This window comes from Oncorhynchus keta, chromosome 8 (genome assembly GCF_023373465.1).
Source record: "Oncorhynchus keta strain PuntledgeMale-10-30-2019 chromosome 8, Oket_V2, whole genome shotgun sequence".
NCBI lineage: Eukaryota > Metazoa > Chordata > Actinopteri > Salmoniformes > Salmonidae > Oncorhynchus > Oncorhynchus keta.
In genome coordinates, this window is record NC_068428.1 from 16850847 (window position 1) to 16870234 (window position 19388).

The following is a 19388-nucleotide window of genomic DNA, read 5'->3' on the forward strand; positions in this document are numbered from 1 at the left end:
TAAGTGGTCAATTTTCAACTTGAACATTCAGTAACTTTTCCTAGTGTTATTCAGTTGGATACAGGTTTATTTTGCCCACGTGGCTACATAATTTTGCTGGAGGGAGGCCAGTTGGCTTTCCTCTGTAGGAGAGGTAACCTGGTCCCAGATCTGTTTGTGCTGAATAGCCAACAATAATAAAAGTTGGTTATATAAGTCACAAAGAGATCTGGGACAGGGTTACAGGAGAGGAAGCTCTCCTAGGCTAGCTGCTCACAGCTCACTCACCTCAGCAGCTTGGGCTGGCCTATATTAGGACCACATGTCAGCTGGACCACTGTCTTGGCCTGGAGGCCGTTCCCACACACAGTGTCTCCCATAGCGTAGCTCACTAGGATCTTCTTATCTGGGAAAAGGAGGGTTGGTTAAAGGGGATAAGTCTACCAGAACTAATAATACTGGGATCCTTAAAGGGGATAAGTCTACCAGAACTAATATTACTGGGATCCTTAAAGGGGATAAGTCTACCAGGACTAATATTACTGGGTTCCTTAAAGGGGATAAGTCTACCAGGACTAATATTACTGGATTCCTTAAAGGGGATAAGTATCAGGACTGATATTACTGGGTTCCTAACAAAACACACAAACCTAAGAAGAACGTAAGACGTTTCAGTTCATTACACAAACATGCAACTTGAAGTAAGTGTCAGTAAGTATGTAAAACCCACCAGAGACTGCCATCTTCTGGGTGTAGACGAGGCCCAGGGTCTGGGTCTTCCCATCGCTGGTCTTCCGGCACACCGTCGCGCCCTCGGGGCAGTCTGGCAGGCCCCCATGGATCCCCTGGCACAGGTTGATGTAATACCTGGAGATAGCAAAATGTTTTCTAGTGCCTAACCACTACTGTGCATGTTCAATCCTCGTCAAGTGGTACAGAGGGAGAGGAATTTTTATCTTATTTTTTATTTATTTTAGCTTTAGTCAGTTAAGAACAAATTCTTATTTTCAATGACGGCCTAGGAACAGTGGGTTAACTGCCTGTTGAGGGGCAGAACGACAGATTTGTACCTTGTCAGCTCGGGGATTGCAACCTTCCGGTTACTAGCCCAACTAGCCCAACGCTCTAACCACTAGGCTACCCTGCCGCCCCAAGGAAGAAAGGGAGAGGAGGAGAGAGAAAGAGAAGCAGTAGGGAAAAGCTAAACATACGCTGCTTTGTTGTGGCTGAACTTCCACGGCTCGGTGAGAGAGGAGAGGGTGCGCAGGTTGAAGGTCTGGTGCTGGTTCACCAGCTTACACTCCATCTTCTTCGGTGGGCACACAGCCATGGTTTTCCACTGGAAGGTGGCAGCGCAGCCCCCAGTCTCACTCAGCAGCTGTGGGGTGCCATGGCCAGCTGACTGGTCACAGGTGAAGAGGATGGAAGACTGCCTCTTCCCTGTCACTGAGACACGACACACACAGCAGAGTTGAGCACAGATACGCCCAGGGCCCCTAGGAGACACACACTCAAAATAGTTTCTTTTTTTACACACATTCCAACACAGTCATTACCGTGAACGCAAAATCCCCATTTCTTGTCCTTGTCAAAGTCACTGGTGGTGGCACACCATAGTCTCCCGTCCATCCTGCCCTCGGTTGTACACACCGTATACGACTTCTTCAGGAAGTTGAAGGGAAAAACGCAAACCTCCTCATTCTCAGTCACTGAAATGGAGAAATGGAAACCATATAAGGCCCAAACGAGCTTCCGTTTGAGATACAGCACAACAGGCTGATAAACATCAAAGCATTACAGGCTGCACTCTTATGTGAAACCCTATTCCCTATAAGCCACTGCTATACTGGACACTGGTCAAACATTGTGCAATATATGTGGCGTGAAGGTTGTCATTTGACTTGCCCATAGACACCAGGGTGTGGTACTGAGGATAGCCTGTCTAACCTGGAGGGCAGACGTCTCCTCCTCCGTACTGCATGATGACAGCCTGCTCCTCGTGTTTGTAGTCCATAGTCATGGCCTGGCTGATGCCGTAGGAGAACGCTGATCCGCCCGGCGACTGCACACACACTGCACTGTTCTTACAGCTGGGGTCTGCCACCTCCCCACACACATTGATCTTATAAGTCTCTGAGCCGACAGGCACCTGGAGGAGAAAGACAATGGATGAAAAGGCATCATGAAAAAGGAATACTTTCCACGTATAGCTAAGTAGAACAGAACATGTAGATATGTTGAGGGTAAGAGGTCGCATATATAAAAAGGTCTACGCACCTGAATCTCCCCAGAGAGGGGTGAGAGGTCAAAGGTGAACTGCAGCTGAGAGTCTGTCAGGGTGCAGCCTTTGGTCTGCGTGGCGTCAGAACAGACCACGGGAGTGGCCCACTCAAACACATACATACACTTGTGCTTCCTGATCATCTGGGGTGAGCCCTGGGGGGGTGGCAGGACAGGACAGGAGAGTGGCTTTAATACCACAAAGACTAAACATGCACAAGCTTTCCAAGACACCAAACCTGACTTTAGAGGAAAACTATTTCAACACAAGAGCAATCAGTGAGAAAACAAGACAATGAGAGGTCTCTAATATACAGACACGTCATCTGTGCCACTGATGTGGTACCGACCAGCTCCAGGCCCCTCTGGCAGGTGAAAATTATGGTGGAGGTGTAGTTCTGGGTGGGGTCAGAGGGGCAGGCGGTGGTGCTGTTGAAGGTGATTGACACCTCATTGGTCACGCTGTTGAACTCCGGACCGGAGGTGATTCGACCAATGTCCTGTTAGCAAGAGAGAGAGGCATAGGGAAATATATAATTGAACATGCTGGTTTGTAAACACAGGCTGAATACTATTGATGAGTGTTCATTTCTGCTGTGTGTGTGTGTGTGTGTGTGTGTGTGTGTGTGTGTGTGTGTGTGTGCGCATGTTTCTGTGTTTGTCGACTCACTATGGGGGGCCCTTGGTCGGGGTCCATGCAGACAGCGGCCCCTGGGGGACAGGTGACCCCAGGGATGGGGTTTAGGGGCTGGCAGATGTTGATGTAGAAGTCAGGGGACTGGTCCTTGTCCACCAGGTCCTCGTTGGTGGCTGTGTAGTAGCCCGTCACGTGGATCAGAGGGGTCAGGTCGATTAGGGTAGAGCCGTTCAGGACTGAACACTTGACCTACGGAACACATCACGATTGTGAGACAGACGAGGGGGCTAGCAAGGACAAAAGGCATACCTCAGGCAGCAAAGTTGATGTTTAAATATTAAAGTCGCTATTACAAAAATGTACAGATATAATACACCTATCACAGTAAACCAATTCTAATGCAAAATTGACAGCCGTTTAAGATTTGTACACCTCTATATGTCAGGTTAAACTCAACATACAAGTAATCTCTAATGGTCTACCATTCAGCAGACTAAACATGATGTATTCACATAGCCTTTTCTCTTCCACCTCATAGTGGTAACTAACAGTAGTTATTTACGTTAATAGCACATGAACTACTTTGTTGAGTTAGTCAACACAGACAGTGAGCCTCAGTGATCAGTTACAGTAGATGGGGCCTCTATCTGATGTCTACCACACTGCTACTTTATCAAGCAGCACACTGACTTGTTTGAAATGACTCTACATCAAGGACTCACTGGTTGCCTGATCTGTATGGCATGACTGGTAAGCACGGTTGAAGAAATTCCAGCTAGCGTATCAAAAGGCAAATTGCCATAATGGTTACATCTATCCAATTCTTTCCGATCTACTAAGTTTAAGGGGTAGGAGGCTACGGGTTGTTTTGGAATTGGGAAGCGCCACCGGTCATTACCTGGTGTTCACACACCAAGGGTGTGTGCCAGGAGAAGAAGTGTGTGCACGTGTTCTTGTCCGAGTCCACCAGTACCGGCCCCGTGCTGGCCTCACCGTGGGCCTTGCACACAAAGCTGATGATGCTCTTGTGTGTGAGGGCGGGGTTGGCGGCACACACAGCCCCGCCCTCATAGGTTAGCTCCACCACCTGGTCCAGGTATGACAGCTCCCTGCTGGCCCGTCCGCCACTCAGAGCACTCTTGGTCTCCTTGATACACACACCTGCACACACATCAAAACGACCATAAGTGACCGTCTTCGTTGATACATTTCAAGACAATAGGGACTACATTTTATGCAGAGCCAAAGCTCATTACATAACCCAGCTGCATGAACCACCATCTTCTTGAAAAGTGGGTTTAATCTTTAAACAGCTGTCTTGGGACCCGTGTCTGGTCCATGGCTCGGTGACTGTTAAATGATTGCTGTGGGAATCAGGATTTTACCAGTAAGGGGCAGAGATTTCCCAGCCAAACCAGAGCCTGTGAGATATAACGTTGTTGTACCGGTATCTGGTCCACAGCCTGTGTTGGCTATTTCCCCACACACGTTGAGCCGGAACATCTTCCTAGGGTCCAGGTTGTCGTACACAGTGTAGCCTCCCTCCTGGCTTAGTCCGTTCAGGTCAAAGAGGTGGCCTGGGGTCAGGAGGGCAGCACAGTACAGACAGGTGTCAAAACAAAACAATAGCACATGTAGAATTTGGTCACTAACTCTTTGCAGTGGCCTGCATGACTGCACCGAGATCCTACGTTAATCCCATGTTAATCATACTTAATACAAATACCTTTTCAGAATGGTAACATGGCCTAGTACAGGCAGTGTGACTAACCGGTGACTGGATTGGTGACTCTGCAGTCTCCGTGCTGGGTGCTGTTGAGGGGGCAGGCGGCTGCAGTGAACCACACAAAGGTGTAGACACACTCCTCTATGGCCGTTATCAGCGTAGGCCTCGAGTCCTGGGGCAGGGACGGGAGAAACATGTTCAGTCTACTCAGCCTGTGTTACGTGTGTGTGTGTGTCTGTGTGTGATGTCTATGATCCCTTACCACTTTGTCCCGGTCACATTTGAAGCGGACAATGGTACTCTTATTCCTCTGTCCACCGGGACACATCTCTCCGTTGGTGTACTTGAGTACCAGGATGTTCTGGTCCCACTGTGGCGCCGACTCGGCCTCTCCCAGACTCACATAGTGTTCCCCGCTCTTCAGACAGGACGCTGCGTTGGACGGACACTTCCAGGAGCCTACAACATGACGAGAGGAAAGAAATATGTATCCCATGGTTCAGAAGGCGAGCATAATTGCACCACATTCAAACTGAAGACTTTACGAGAAGGTTGATGTTTGTTCACACAAATGGGTCAATTAAAGCTACACAGGAACCACCAGTGTCCTTCATATAACAGATGCTGGTGTTGAGGATAGGCACTTACCCCCTTGTTGCACCAGAGACTTGCAGACGTTGATGTAGTAGCGCTCCTGCTTCCCAGTGCTGGGCTCCACCACCCAGTTTCTGGAGTCCAGGGCCAGAGAAGAGAGGTCGTACGAGTTCCCATTAGAATCTCTGTGTGGGGAAAAATACCGAACAGTCAGTCGGAAATAACTGACAAAGGGGGAACTAGTCATTGTCTGGGAGGAAGAGGAGGTTGTGTTGGGAAGAGAGCTCCGAGAATGGAATAGGACTATCCATACTGGTAGGAGCAGCTGGTAGTCTTGACTGGGATACAGGCGAGAGCAGTACGCCAGGTAAACAGGTAGGTGCACTCCGCAGTCTCCTTGATGAACTCTGGCACCCCCTACAGGCAGAAACACCACAACAACCCAGTAACTCCCACATTCACTTTGGGACGAGCATAGATGTCATATTACACGTTTGCTCTGTAGCTTCACTTCGACTCACAGGGTTCATTTTAGGATGACAGGAGAAGTAGATCTCTGTGGATCTCTGGTAGATCTTGTGGCATGTCTCCCCACCAGTGTAGTTGAGGACGATCTGATCTCCAACATAGCTCAGAGTCTGTGAGGCCAATCCTGTGATGAGTAATCAACCAGCCGTTTCTCAGAGGTGTTATCAATTACTACCAAAAGAACATCAACGCTTTATAAAGGAGTTGAACCAACTCAAGATATTTCTGGACAGATTTACATACCAGCGATTCTGTGGGTGCTGTCTTTCACCTGACAGGCTGACACCTGGTCACTTCCTGTGTCTTTGTGTGTGCAGATCCCTCTCTTAAGCCCCCCGCAGACAGAGAAGTGGTATTGGTACTGGCCACTCTTCACCATGTAGTCCTTCCCTGACAGGGAACTCATGTCAAACATGTAGCCACTTCTGGGGTCCTTGACTTTACAGTTTTCACCTGCAGGAGTCAGGGAGAGGAGAGTTACCTTAAGCACGATGATGACACTGGTGGAGAAAAGTACCAGTCTTAGCCAGAGCCAGGACACTAAACATGGCAGCCTCCTCCTCCAAAACCTACCCTGAGCACTGGTGAGAGGACACGCCTCGGAGGTTCTCCAGATGAACACATACTCACAGCCGTCTTGACGGTCAAATACAGGAGAGCCCTGTTGGTAAATGAACCAACCATGAAAAATATACCGTACCAGATAAAAGTTTGGACACACCTACTCATTTAAGGGTTTTTCTTTATTTTTACTATTTTCGACATTGTAGAATAATAGTGAAGACATCAACACTATGAAATAACACATATGGAATCATGTGGTAACCAACATTTTTTAAATAAGTTTTTTTTTGTGGAATTTCTTTCCTTCTTAATGCGTTTGAGCCAATCAGTTGTGTTGTGACAAAGTTGGGGTGGTATACAGAAGATAGCCCTATTTGGAAAAAAGACCATGCCCATATTATGGCAAGAACAGCTCAAATAAGCAAAGAGAAACGACAGTCCATCATTACTTTAAGACATGGTCAGTCAATCCAGAACATTTCAAGAACTTTGAAAGTTTCTTCAAGTGCAGTCGCAAAAACCATCAAGCACTATGATGAAACTGGCTCTCATGAGGACCTCCGCAGGAAAGGAAGACCCAGAGTTCTCTGCTGCAGAGGATAAGTTCATTAGAGTTACCAGCTTCAGAAAATGCAGCCCAAATAAATGCTTCACAGAGTTCAAGTAACAGACATATCTCAACATCAACTGTTCTGAGGAGTCTGCGTGAAATCAGGCCTTTGTGGTCAAATTGCTGCAAAGAAACCACTACTAAAGAACACCAATGAGAATAAGAGACTTACTTTGGCCAAGAAGCACGAGCAATGGACATTAGACCGGTAGAAATCTGTCTTTTGGTCTGATGATTCCAAATTTTAGAATGTTGGTTCCAACCTCTGTGTCTTTGTGAGACGCAGAGTACTGTAGGTGAATGGATGATCTCCGCTTGTGTGGTTCCCTACCGTGAAGCATGGAGGAAGTGGTGTGATGGTGTGGGGGTGCTTTGCTGGTGACACTATCAGTGATTTATTTATAATTCAAGGCACTTAACCAGCATGGCTACCATAGCATTCTGCAGTGGTACGCCATCCCATCTGCTTTGCGCTTAGTGGGACTATCATTTGCTTTTCACCAGGACAATGACCCAACACACCTTCAGGCTGTGTAAGGGCTATTTGACCAAGGAGAATGATGGAGTGCTGCATCAGACAACCTGGTCTCCACATTCACCAGACCTCAACCCAATTGATATGGTTTGGGATGAGTTGGACTGCAGAGTGAAGGAAAAGCAGACAACAAGTGCTCAGCATAAAGCCAACAAGTGCTCAGCATAATGGGAACTCCTTTGAGAGAATGCCAAGAGTGTGCAAAGCTGTCATCAAGGCAAATATATTTTGATTGGTTTAACACTTATTTGGTTACTACATGATTCCATGTGTTAATTCATAGTTTATGATTTAAAAAAAATCAATAATGACTAATTATGTACACATTTCAATCAGGACTGACTAATCCGGATAGTATTATGTTACAGTATAGATGTATGAATTTTAATCCTAGTACTGAATATAATGTGTGTAATTATAATCAAGAATTAGAACAATGACTGTCTGTTCCTTGGTAGAAACTAATTAACTTATCGTCAGACAGGCTAGAATGCTTATCTACACAGGAAGACCTTGGCTTGGTCATAAATTATCTATATTGGTGGGAGACGATGTAGGAAGGCTTGAGAACTATACTGCCATTGTACCGGAGTGGAGGAGAGACGGGACAGTTCGAAAACGAATGACGTTATTTTCAGTTTATAACCTTTTGTATCACGTATCATGTTCAGTACTCTCGAGAATAAACGCTAGTGCTCGATTTTGAGACTGGTCTCCGCCCATTTTATGCAAATAAGTTTCTTACAAATCCTTAGAAATGGGCTGAGTGTATTAATTTAATTGGGTATTAAACAGTGTTCAAACTTTTGACTGGTACTGTAGGGATTAGGAAGGAACATATATGGTAAATGGGATCAGCAACATCGATAAGTAACATTTCAAACAGATTCTTGCCACTCGACGGCCATAACATGGAAGAGCATTCCCATAGAGAGCAAGTGTAGGTCACTCACAGGGTTGTCGTCACACTGGAAGATGAGACGTGTGGAGTGGTGGCCTTTGTCACAGCGGTCCCCGTTGAGGTAGACGATGCTGATGGAGCCGTCAGAGGCCACCTGGGGGCTGGACTGGATGTAGCCCAGGTTCACACCTTTACCCTCCAAGGTACCACATGCACCCAGGAGAACATCTGCAGACGGAGGAGGACAGTTAGCAAAGGACGGCATTAACACGGACAATACCTCACACACGGAGAGACAAACTAATCGACTCCTTCGTGGTACAAACGTATAAAAAGACAAGACACTCATCTGTTCGTATACAGTCTGACTGAAACACTTAAACACTCTTCTATACTGTACACATGCATGTAGTCAAACGCAAAAGCTGAACATCAATTAATACCGATTGACGGATGGAACAGCACCCTTTTTATCCTCTTAAAGGCCAAGCGATGACTCATTGCCTGGCCTTCACATAGGCTAATTGCATGCGACTCACCGGGGCATCCCTGGACTGGGGGCAGAGGTTTACACACGTTGATGAAGAAGCGGCGATTCTTGGCCTGCTCAGACGTGTCGATGGCCACCCAGGGACTGTCGTCACTGTCCCTGCTCAGGTGACTCAGGTCATACACGTTACCGTGGGAATCTGAAAGAGTAGAACAACAATCACTCTGTGAATCCAGGATGAGAAGCTGAACAATATCTTTCAATGAATGTGAAGTCCCATTTGTATGACCAGACTTTTCTAAAGTGAATAAAATGATATGCCACGTTAGAGCCATACTGAAGACATCGATACCGTTTTGAAGAGATTAATACAGGGGTTCTCAAAATTCAAACGATCCCAACCACGTGAAAGAAATATGTCACTAACAGCCCATGTTCACTTTTTTATTTGGGTAGTCAATTGCTAAAAATTATAACAGTATTTCTGATTGTCTTCTCACCTCACTATCACATACAGTACATTTAATGTGGGGCTATGACAGTCAATTGCTAATTAGTCTAACATGTCTCTAATGCCGCGTTCAAAACAACTGGGAACTAGGAAATCTCAGACTTCCGAGCATTCAAGACAACTCGTAAAAAACAAGCTCCGGCTGGGAAATATCGTTTTGAACGGTCATGGAACTCGGAATTCCAACTCGGGAACTCGTGCCTTTTTCTAAAGTTCTGACCTGAAGATCACTGAGGTCATGATTTGACCTAGATGTCTTGAAAGCACCACTATCTTACCACCACTAATGAGATGGGTGTGCTTGATGCATGTCGCGTCAGAGCTTCTCAAAGTCAGGGGGCGTGGTCAACAGTGCGCACCGCATCTCTGCTGTCACATCCAAACTGAATTGATACTTGGTTTTAATGCAGACCGTAGATCTGAATCCAGCTTCACACAGATATGAGCTGGCGAAGGGTACCATGGGTTTTAACGCTCTGTGGGAGGAGGCAGGGTATTATTCCCTTTGAGTCAGGAACCAAAAGTCCTCTGTAGTGACCCGTGAAACCATTGTCTGCAGCAGTCGGTCACATGACAGCTTGAGAGACCCCACTTGACTTTGCGCTTGAATCGGAATGATTCATCGGTCAAGTTGCGGCCTTTTCCCACCATCTAAGGGCTCTCTATGGTGGAATTGTATATTTTAGATTTCAATACAAAAACAAATCTTAGATTTTGAAGGTTAACCACATTACAATGATTTTGAGATGCATTTTCTTATACAAAATATGTTTTTTGGACCCCACATGGGTTTGCGACCCCTAGTTTGGGAACTGCTGCCTTAACAGTTTTGTTCCTACCAGTGACACGACAGTCCACAGGGGCAGGGATGCATGCCAGGGCTGTGGAAAACTCAAATAAGACATCGTGTGTGACGAGTGTGGACGAGCTGAGCTCCTCTCGGACCAGTTTCAGAGTGCCGAGGTGGGCGTCCTGGTCACAAACAAAACTAATGGTGAAGGTGTCCCTGGTGCCTGGGGGGGGGGGAGAGGGAGGAAACAAGTTAGTGCTCAGACTAAAACATTCATAACCTGACTTTAGTGTCACAACATGCATTTCGTTCAGACTTCCATATTCCAGCAATGCTAATGGAGCCACCAGGGTTAGCCCTTAGTGAGTGATGATGGTTGGATCCATTGAATGTACCTGTAGGCTTGTTCATGTCTCCTTTGTATGTGAGTGTGAGCAGGCCATCAGTAGAGTACTGTAGAGATCTCTCCACTCCCACAGGACCAACAACCAGGCCATTGTCCAGCTCACAGCCAGCTACAGGCTTCCCCTGGTCCTTCCCACACTCTGCCACCTCGCCACAGATATTCACCTGGGGGGAAAGCCCGGGGAAATGGATTGGAAAATGCACATTATTCACAATTTCTGCTATTACCCGAGGCCACAACACTGAGAGTGCTTGACTGTGACTTACCACAAAGGTTTTCCCATTGCCTTCAGCCTTGTAGCCAGTCTTGGAGGCCAGAGGAAGCAGATTGAACTCAAAGCCAGTGTTGGGATCCCTCACAGAGCAGGTCTGCCATACAACAGAACGATCAAGAAAAATGATTGATGAGACCTCGGCCAATCTAACAGGTCTTTACAGACATCATGCGCCCATTTCAGGGGAAATGGAAAGAGAGCCTGTGACGCAACTTCCGCTTTTGGCCGTAACAAAGCGAAACTCCATCTTAACTCCTCCACATTTACTGGATTGGTTGAACAGTGAAGAGAACCTCCCCCGAAAGTTACTAGAAAGAAACCCCACTCAGGCATTTATTTTACACCTGCTATGTTAGGTTAGACATCATGACAAACACTATAATGCATCCAGTTGATGTGGAATGTAACAGCTCACCATGTTCTCGTCATCAGCAGTACTGATGGCACAAGCTGCCCCGGTCTCCCACATGAAGTTGGCAGTACAGTTCCCATAATTGAGGAAACGAGGGCCGGACGACTGCAAATACAGAAAAAGATAGGCACATCGCAGTGTTACAATCCTAGGCAGACATAATGACATAAAAGATTCAGCTAAATCTGATTTCTTTTTGACACAGGGCCCTAAAAAAAAAATATATGCCATTCCACTTACCACAAATCCTCTGGAGCAGACCATGTGGATACGTGTGGTGTAGGTGAGCTTCAGGCCGTCTGAGATGCACTCGGAGCCGTCTGAGTACTCCAGCAGCAGGCGATCCTTCTCCTCGATCACTGGACCTCTCTTAGCCAGGCCCATATTACTGACAGACACCGTTTCAGACAGAATGCCCTGATGACAACAACACAGAGAAAGTCCAGTCACATCGAGCTACAGTCCAGTACTAAGACAGACCCACAGTGGATGGCTACAAGAACCAGAAGAAGGATACTACCAACCTTACCTTCAATTTATATCAACAACTAAAATTGTAATAATTTTTTAAGAATAGTCTCTGAACTTTTTAAATACTGTTTATTAAGGAGCTATTGTCAGAAATTGTGAAACTGACGTTCCATGACCCAAACAGTGTTTAGCACACATCCTAGTGTGTGAAACTCATCCTACAGGATATCCCACAGCTCTGACACTAACCTGCTGAGGCTGGTATTTCATCTGGCAGACAGAGGCTTGGCGGTCACAGCCCTGCACGGCGTTCAGAGGACGACACACGTTGATGTAGTACTTCCTCAGGTTGTTAGGGTCAGACAGATCCATGGCCTGCCAGTTCCTCCCTCCACTAGACCGGGAGAGACTGGGAGAGAGGACAGAGGGGAGGGTTACACACATTATTCCTCAAATATTGCTTAATGTCTGCCTTCTACGGACTTAACTAGGACTGGGAGTTTTTCATGACCTGACCAGTAAAAATTCTAAGCCGTAGTCATTGACCACGTTTACATGCACACAGTATTCCGAATAGTAACTCATATCCCGCATAAGGTCTTATTCGGGATAAGCGGTTTACATGCACCTTTGATATCCCACTCACTAGTATCCCTGTATTCATGAATAAACAGAATGTTCCTCATTTAAGTTCATATTGATTAAATAGAACAGTAACTGAAATATTTCAGGGAACAGGAGTGGAGAGAATGTGAATGCACATATAACGTTATCTTTGACACTTATGCAAGCAGACAGTATTTCAAAACACATAAAATATGCAGCCAAGATAAGACTTCAGGTTATCAGTAAAGTGTTTCGTTTTCTCAACTTTTCATTTCCATAAAACCGGTCAAACTGTTGACATTTGGACATTTTGCACAGGAACAATCTTTTGCACAACAAAACAATCTGTTTTGGAGTTGTTGCATTCCCTAAATGAAACAGACCCGTGTCAACTAGATCACGAATATATTCATTTTTTCAATGTAAAACGTTATTCTGGTGAACACATCTTTCTTTAGTCTTCTGGGGGAACAAGTTATGACAGAAGAGAAGCTGCATATATCTAACAAACTATACTGCCCTACCAAGCAAAAAGGCAGTAACTGCTCATAGTGGGGAACTAAGAAAAATGGCTTTTATTTACCTTGGTTTCACATTCACTTTATGCAGTTACTGTTAACATAACCCCCATTTTCTCCCAAACACAATACGAGGCAGGATACTTGGCCACGTGATTAAGCATGTATTTAATGTAGCAAAAATTACTAACAAATTTTTGACCAAATGAGTAGTTACTGCCTTTTTGCTTGGTAGGGCAGTATAGTTGACAAACAAATGGCCTACCAAAAGTAGGAAAACATAATATGGCCTACCAAATGTTGGAAATTATAAGCAGAAACGTTCCTAAATCCAGGGGGAAAAGTAGCCAGTAGGCTGTACGGTCCAGTACGGAGTATCAGAAAAGTATATTATTATGGTGGATATGCAGTAACTGCGCAAGTAGCCTACTTTTAAGTTATTTGTTTGACAATCAGATTAAAACATCACACAACACCCACACTACGCAAAACAGAGCCTGTTCAGACGGCAAAAAACAAGATGTTAACATGCCACAGTATCTCGTTTAAGATAGCATATCCCAGGCATCTTATCCAGGTTTATCATAACCAGGATACAAGCTTTTTTAGGTTACTGTAAATGGGATATGATGATTATATGCATCAACTCAAAAACAGAATACTTGAGTAACCCGAATAATAACGGGATATTAGTGTGCATGTCAACGTGGTTACTGTCTATACCTGGAGTTTTTCCAGATCAAGCTTTATGGTTCGGGAAGATTCCCGGCTCTAGTCATAACATATCCTTGTGCAGGGGTCTCACCTGGACAGGTCATACTGATCCAGTGTGTTGGGGTCTGTCACCACACACTCATGTGGCCTCTCTGGGCAGGCGTAGGATGTATACCACCTGAAGTTATAGGTGTACTTGTCCTCAACCTGAGAGGATCAATATGTTTATGAAAGTGGTATATTCATGGTAAATGATTTTACAGTTTAATCACCGCATAAGTGAACCATACGAGGAGCTACTTATTAGAGATTGGATGAGCTCTGTCAGCAGCACATGACAGGACACAATCAGTACCTGGAACTCAGGCTTGCCGGCGCCGGCCTCTCGGTCACAGAGGAATGAGATCATGGTGGAGCGCAGTGTGTGCTGCACGTTGTTGTACCGAGAGCCGTTGCTGTAGGACAGCTTGATCATCCCGTCATAGTAGGACAGCTGAGAGTTAAACTCCCCCAGGCTCCATGAGTTAGAGCCACTGTAGCAGACAGACACACCAAACAGAAGAACAGAAGCTAAAACATTCAGTCCACTTCAAACATTTGTCAGAACTCTAAAGCACATTTACAAAGCCCAGATACAAGCTTTTCCTACTACTGTTAGTGGGCATGTCCACCTCCTCTATATTCATAAGGATTTATTTAGTATGATAAAACATGCCTCTGGTCCACCTGACAGGCCCCGGCTTTCAGAGGGCATTTGGCTGCAGTGACAGAGCCACAGACGTTAATGAAGTAGTCATAATCTCCATTGGACATATTGTAAAAGCCTCCTCCAGGTTTAGACAAGGGGGACAGATCAAATGAGAATCCTGTAGAGAGAAGACAAAAGAGAGTGAGAAGTATTATTGCATTAAACAGCCAATAGTGTATCATATCACCATCGCTGGTAGGCATCTGGGTCCAGTGGGTCCGTATGACCTACCAGCTTGGGGGTCTTCCACCTTGCAGTTGTCCCCGACTGTCCTGGACATAACACAGGCTGCAGCCGTGTACCACTCAAACTCATACACACAGCCATCACTGGACATGTGCCGCATGATGGGAGCACTCTCTAGATCACCTGGATAGGAGGACAGGAGGAGGGTTGGTGGGGGGGCACACAAAGAAAGTTAGGAGGAGTTGAACAAGTAGACTGAACACTAGCTCCACTTTCAGGCACTTCCTTGTTCACCTTCAACTCTGCAGCTAACTTACAAGTCTATCTAACACTCACCTGGCTTGCATTTCAGAATCATGATGCTCTTCACTTTCATGTTCTTCCTACATTCATCTCCCTCTGTGTAGACCAGGCGTATGTCGTTGCTGTCATTTCTTTTTGTCGGGGAGGTGAGGAATTTGCCCAAGCTGATAACATTGCCTTTTCCTAAAAGAGAGGATTGAATACATGTTAAGGACAACAAATATATTTGTTTCTCAGATTTGAGGGAACGCTGTGTATAGATTAGCGTCTCAGGGTCCCCCTGTTCTTTCATCATTTAAATGGCTAAACTGATCCTAGATCAGCACTCCAACTCTGAGATGCTTTATGAAAACAGACCCAGATCTTCTCCAGACTTACCCACGGCGCAGATGGCAGCGTCCTCAGGGCATGTACTGGTGGCCCCCTGCTGGAGGACTTTGTGACACACGTTGACGTAGAAGCGCATTTTGTCTGACTCGGAGGCGTTGGCGTCCACAGCCTCCCAGTTCTGGGCCGACTCAGACTCTGAAAGACAGATAACACCACCAACAGAATGTTACGTGGTTTAACCTCCATATTTAAATGTGTTAGGGCTCGGATCACTTTCACTTCAAGTGTAAAATTGGAAGTCAGGTCCTGGGCATTTACATTGATAAATAATGATGTTCAACACAATGTTTCAGTACTATGTCTGCTACAGCCCCATGCAACATCTCTCTGTGAATAGAGATTAACCAGGACTCCATCTTACCAGGGTAGCGTGTTAAGGGGGACAGGTCATAGTGTTTATACTGGCTGACCCTGCAGAGTAGATCCTCCTCCTCCTCCTCGACACAGGCGGAAGCCGTCTGCCAGTCAAAGTAATAGGTGCAGTCTGTTTCACCAGCGAACACAGGCGAGCCTCTGCCGTCGTTTCCTGTGAATCACACAAATGAGGAAATGAGGAAGAGGAATAATGAGAATGTGATGGATAAGACTTAGGCGAGTGACCTTTACGGAAGAAAGTATTGTTCATTTAAAAAAAAAAAAAGGGCCTTGTTTTCTCCTTAGGCATGCTATGGGTTATGCTCACCCGCTGTTTTGTTGCACTCAAAGTTAATGATGGTCATGCGCTGAAAGCCAGAGCTGCACCTGCTCCCATCTGGATAGATCAGTGTCAGGTCGCCATCCGAGTACCTGGGATAGAGCGAAACAAAACGTTGAGTAATGTTCCAAATTACAAAGAGAAGGAGAGACAAGCGGAGATGGCGAGAGATGAAGAGGAAATATGTATTCCTATTAAAACAACCTTAGTGTTTGATTGTGGTATCTCCCAGCTATCTTTCTGCTTTGATCTCCCGTTGCTTTGACTTGGCAAGCGGACACATAGTGCGGGTCGCCACCGCACTCTCCTGCCTTGATTTCTCCGCACACATTCAGGTAGTAGAAATAGTTGTCCTTCCCATCGCTGCTCTTGGCCTCAGCCATATAGGGGTCGTCTGTAGCTACACACACAGAACATGACACAATGATATTAGTTACGTGTATCTCAACACGTTATCATTCACTGTTAGAGGAACTGGCTTCAACTGTGAATTGAATTAGCCAGAGTCAGTGAGAATTAGAAAGGTCACATGATTATGCATAGCATTGCATTGCGTTGTCAAATGTTTCGCAAAGCCTGTGTGTGGGGCTGGGCGGACTCACAGCCAAGGGTGAGGTGGGTGAGGTCTATGTTGATGTCGTGCTGCTTGCTGGTCAGGGTGCAGTTGTGACTCTCTAGGTAGTCTCTGTGGCAAGCATACTCCGTCACCCACTCTACCTCATACCTGCAGTTGGACTTGGCTGTCATCTTGGGGTCAGTACCCTGTAATGACAAGGTAAAGTAATGACAATGACTATTCTATGTGTTAATTCTGTAGTATGATGCATAGTATGGTTTGATCAATGGATGATCCCACGGGTCAGACACCCAGGTCTCTCTTACCTCCTGCCTGCGTGAGGGGCAGATGAAGGTGATGGTGACAGCAGGGGTGTGGCCGCTGCAGAAGTCCGGCGTGCTGTCCGGGGCTTCCTCGTATCGCAGCCTCAATCTGGCACGGTGAGAAAACGAGAGAAATCAGCCATTCAGAAAGGCAACGCAGCTCTGGGGCCGGTCGATAACCGGTCAGCATGAAGGTCGCACAGCAATTATCAAGCTTGAGGTACGCTAGAGACAGAAGATGCTAGCTAGCGGTTAGCATGGTCTTTGTGCGTGGACAAGTTAGCTTTAGCATGGCTATACCTGTCACTGGATTCCAGCTCTAGCTGGGTGGTGGGTAGGCCCATGCTGAAGGAGCCCTTGCTGGTGGTCAGGCAGGCAGCAGAGCCCGCGGAGCAGAGGCTCCCTGGACGGTCTGGGGAGGAAGCAGAGCCATTTTTGCCACAATACGAAGCAATAAGAAAAACCACTGGCACAAACATCTTCAACTAATCATAAGATAATTACTACTATTAAAGAAACGTACTGAGGCTTCTGCATATGTTAATATAAAAGTGAACTTCATCATCGGAGTCATCCACCAGGTAACCATCTGTGAGTTTGATGAGTGGGTTCAGATCATGCTTTTTCCCATCCGTGTCAAAGACATAGCAGGGGACCTAGACAGAGTTAAAAAGGTAGAATTACAACATGACAGGAAGAGTTTCAGTGTGTTTCGGCACATAATAGTGGAATGAGTTGATATTTAAATTTAAACACATTTCTTTATTATTTTTTTTCTCTCTACAGGTAGCCTACTGGTTAGAGCGTTGGGCCAGTAACCGAAAGGTTGCTAGATCGAATCCACGAACTGACAAGGTTTATAAAAATATAAAAATATGTCGTTCTTCCCCTGAACAAGGCAGTTAACCCATTGTTAACCTAGGCTGTCATTGTAAATAAGAATGTGTTCTTAACTGACTTGCCTAGTTAAATAAAGGTTCAATAATAAATAAAAATACACAAGAGACAGCGAGGGACTTCTCCACAGTGGAGAATGTGCCAGTCACACTCACCTCCCCCCACACATGGAGACCACTGTGGCCTCACACACTGCCACACGCGCGTGCCTGCATACAAACCACTAAGAGGTGACACACACACACACACACACACACACACACACACACACACACACACACAGTTGTGTCCGCTGCACTTCACTATTCAGACATACCTCTTTATCGGGCTTGTATTTATTATTTTTGCAGGCTGCATATGTTCTCCATTCAAAGTAATGAACACACTGGGCCACAGTTACAAACTCTGGTGTTCCCTGAGGGGGGGATAAGAGCAAACACAGTTTTAGTTGACATATAACATGACATGACAGTTAGTTTCATCTCCTCTCCGCTACAATACATGTGATGACATACAAGGAAGTCACTACTAGAGGAACTGGGCTACCATGATAACTGTTTGTGTTCTGTTGCAAAGCTACCATTCCAGCTATGATCACTGTCAATACTGCAATCACATGGTTACACAGCACTGCTTATCAATAGGCAGGCCAGGTATTCATTCTAAAGATATTACATCACTGTATGCTATTTAATATCATGTTTCATTCACGCTTCTGTTTCTAAAGAGAACTTGTTCAATAAAAGAGACCACCACAGTATTTGTAGTTTCATTTCACCACCAGACTGACAAAGAACAGACATGCTTTGCAGTAAAATCCTTCTCAAACTAAACCCACAAGTGTGATCTGACAGGAAAGTCATAAGCAGCCTTCAATACGTATCATTTCCACGACTACTCTTCATTTGTAATGACAGGTGCGACTGGGTGACTTTACCATGGTCTTCCCACACTGGAAACTGATGCTGCTCTGGACATTAGTCCCACTACTGCCTGGGCACTTCTCAGTGCTGTTGAAATCTATCACGCTGCTCTCAGTCGCCTTCTTCAAGGACAGATCACCTGGAAATAGAAGTGGATGAGTGAGAAACGCATGCCTCTTTAAAAACATGCAAACGCTAAAATATGTAATACAATTGTTTAAGGATTTATTTCAGTAGGCTATACTGAACACTGCACTACCTACAAAACAAACAGTTCACCAAAACCCAGAACTTTCCCAGTGGTTTCTAGCGGATGATTAATACAGATTTCAACTGAATCTGAAGCCTCCACCAACTCCCACAGTCCCTACAGTGGTGGGGTCAAAGCATTACGGCACAGGGTCAGGGAGGTTAAGTAGTCGAGGAATTTTTTTCTGCTGAGCTGTCTGGCTGTGTACAGCCCAGAGAGATAAACAGCATGGGAATATGACCCATTGGACAACACTGCCTATCTCTGTCTGGTCTGCCAACAGCCCAGCCCCTGGGCAGGCTCCATACATACAGTTAAACTCCAACTGGAGAGAGAACAGAGCAGAGAAAACAAACTTTATGACCAGTTCTAACCAGTTATTCCCCTCTAACCACATTGGCTGGACTTTCTGTTTCCCAGGGGCAGAATACAGCAAGGACTAACTGCTTTTCACGGCAGAAAATTTCCTTCTCAGAGATAGGTGATGAGGTTTAGGGTGCAGCACCAACTACAAAGCTGTAGGTAACCATGGCTAGTCTATTTAAACATGTTCTACCGCTTGTCCCAGATAG

At 45.8% G+C, this 19388-nt stretch overlaps 1 protein-coding gene across 1 annotated transcript in view; it reads right to left on the reverse strand.

Moving 5' to 3' along the window:
• igf2r (insulin-like growth factor 2 receptor) overlaps positions 1 to 19388 on the reverse strand; it is a 36335-nt gene that overhangs the window by 10919 nt on the left and 6028 nt on the right. The window contains exons 3-42 of the mRNA XM_035774859.2: positions 18581 to 18705; positions 17960 to 18058; positions 17270 to 17402; positions 17047 to 17158; positions 16750 to 16855; positions 16470 to 16629; positions 16072 to 16267; positions 15856 to 15959; positions 15535 to 15699; positions 15162 to 15308; positions 14817 to 14966; positions 14526 to 14663; positions 14262 to 14412; positions 13902 to 14079; positions 13638 to 13753; positions 11958 to 12117; positions 11478 to 11654; positions 11241 to 11342; positions 10818 to 10919; positions 10541 to 10715; positions 10195 to 10368; positions 8894 to 9043; positions 8407 to 8582; positions 6318 to 6405; positions 5988 to 6197; positions 5738 to 5868; positions 5530 to 5633; positions 5271 to 5401; positions 4885 to 5081; positions 4668 to 4794; positions 4342 to 4473; positions 3795 to 4057; positions 2930 to 3145; positions 2610 to 2759; positions 2257 to 2415; positions 1927 to 2128; positions 1536 to 1688; positions 1191 to 1425; positions 710 to 846; positions 268 to 385 (exon numbers count right to left, since the gene is read on the reverse strand). Coding sequence (XP_035630752.1) covers positions 268 to 385; positions 710 to 846; positions 1191 to 1425; positions 1536 to 1688; positions 1927 to 2128; positions 2257 to 2415; positions 2610 to 2759; positions 2930 to 3145; positions 3795 to 4057; positions 4342 to 4473; positions 4668 to 4794; positions 4885 to 5081; positions 5271 to 5401; positions 5530 to 5633; positions 5738 to 5868; positions 5988 to 6197; positions 6318 to 6405; positions 8407 to 8582; positions 8894 to 9043; positions 10195 to 10368; positions 10541 to 10715; positions 10818 to 10919; positions 11241 to 11342; positions 11478 to 11654; positions 11958 to 12117; positions 13638 to 13753; positions 13902 to 14079; positions 14262 to 14412; positions 14526 to 14663; positions 14817 to 14966; positions 15162 to 15308; positions 15535 to 15699; positions 15856 to 15959; positions 16072 to 16267; positions 16470 to 16629; positions 16750 to 16855; positions 17047 to 17158; positions 17270 to 17402; positions 17960 to 18058; positions 18581 to 18705 — 6049 coding nt within the window. The remainder of the gene's footprint in view (positions 1 to 267; positions 386 to 709; positions 847 to 1190; positions 1426 to 1535; positions 1689 to 1926; positions 2129 to 2256; positions 2416 to 2609; positions 2760 to 2929; positions 3146 to 3794; positions 4058 to 4341; positions 4474 to 4667; positions 4795 to 4884; positions 5082 to 5270; positions 5402 to 5529; positions 5634 to 5737; positions 5869 to 5987; positions 6198 to 6317; positions 6406 to 8406; positions 8583 to 8893; positions 9044 to 10194; positions 10369 to 10540; positions 10716 to 10817; positions 10920 to 11240; positions 11343 to 11477; positions 11655 to 11957; positions 12118 to 13637; positions 13754 to 13901; positions 14080 to 14261; positions 14413 to 14525; positions 14664 to 14816; positions 14967 to 15161; positions 15309 to 15534; positions 15700 to 15855; positions 15960 to 16071; positions 16268 to 16469; positions 16630 to 16749; positions 16856 to 17046; positions 17159 to 17269; positions 17403 to 17959; positions 18059 to 18580; positions 18706 to 19388) is intronic.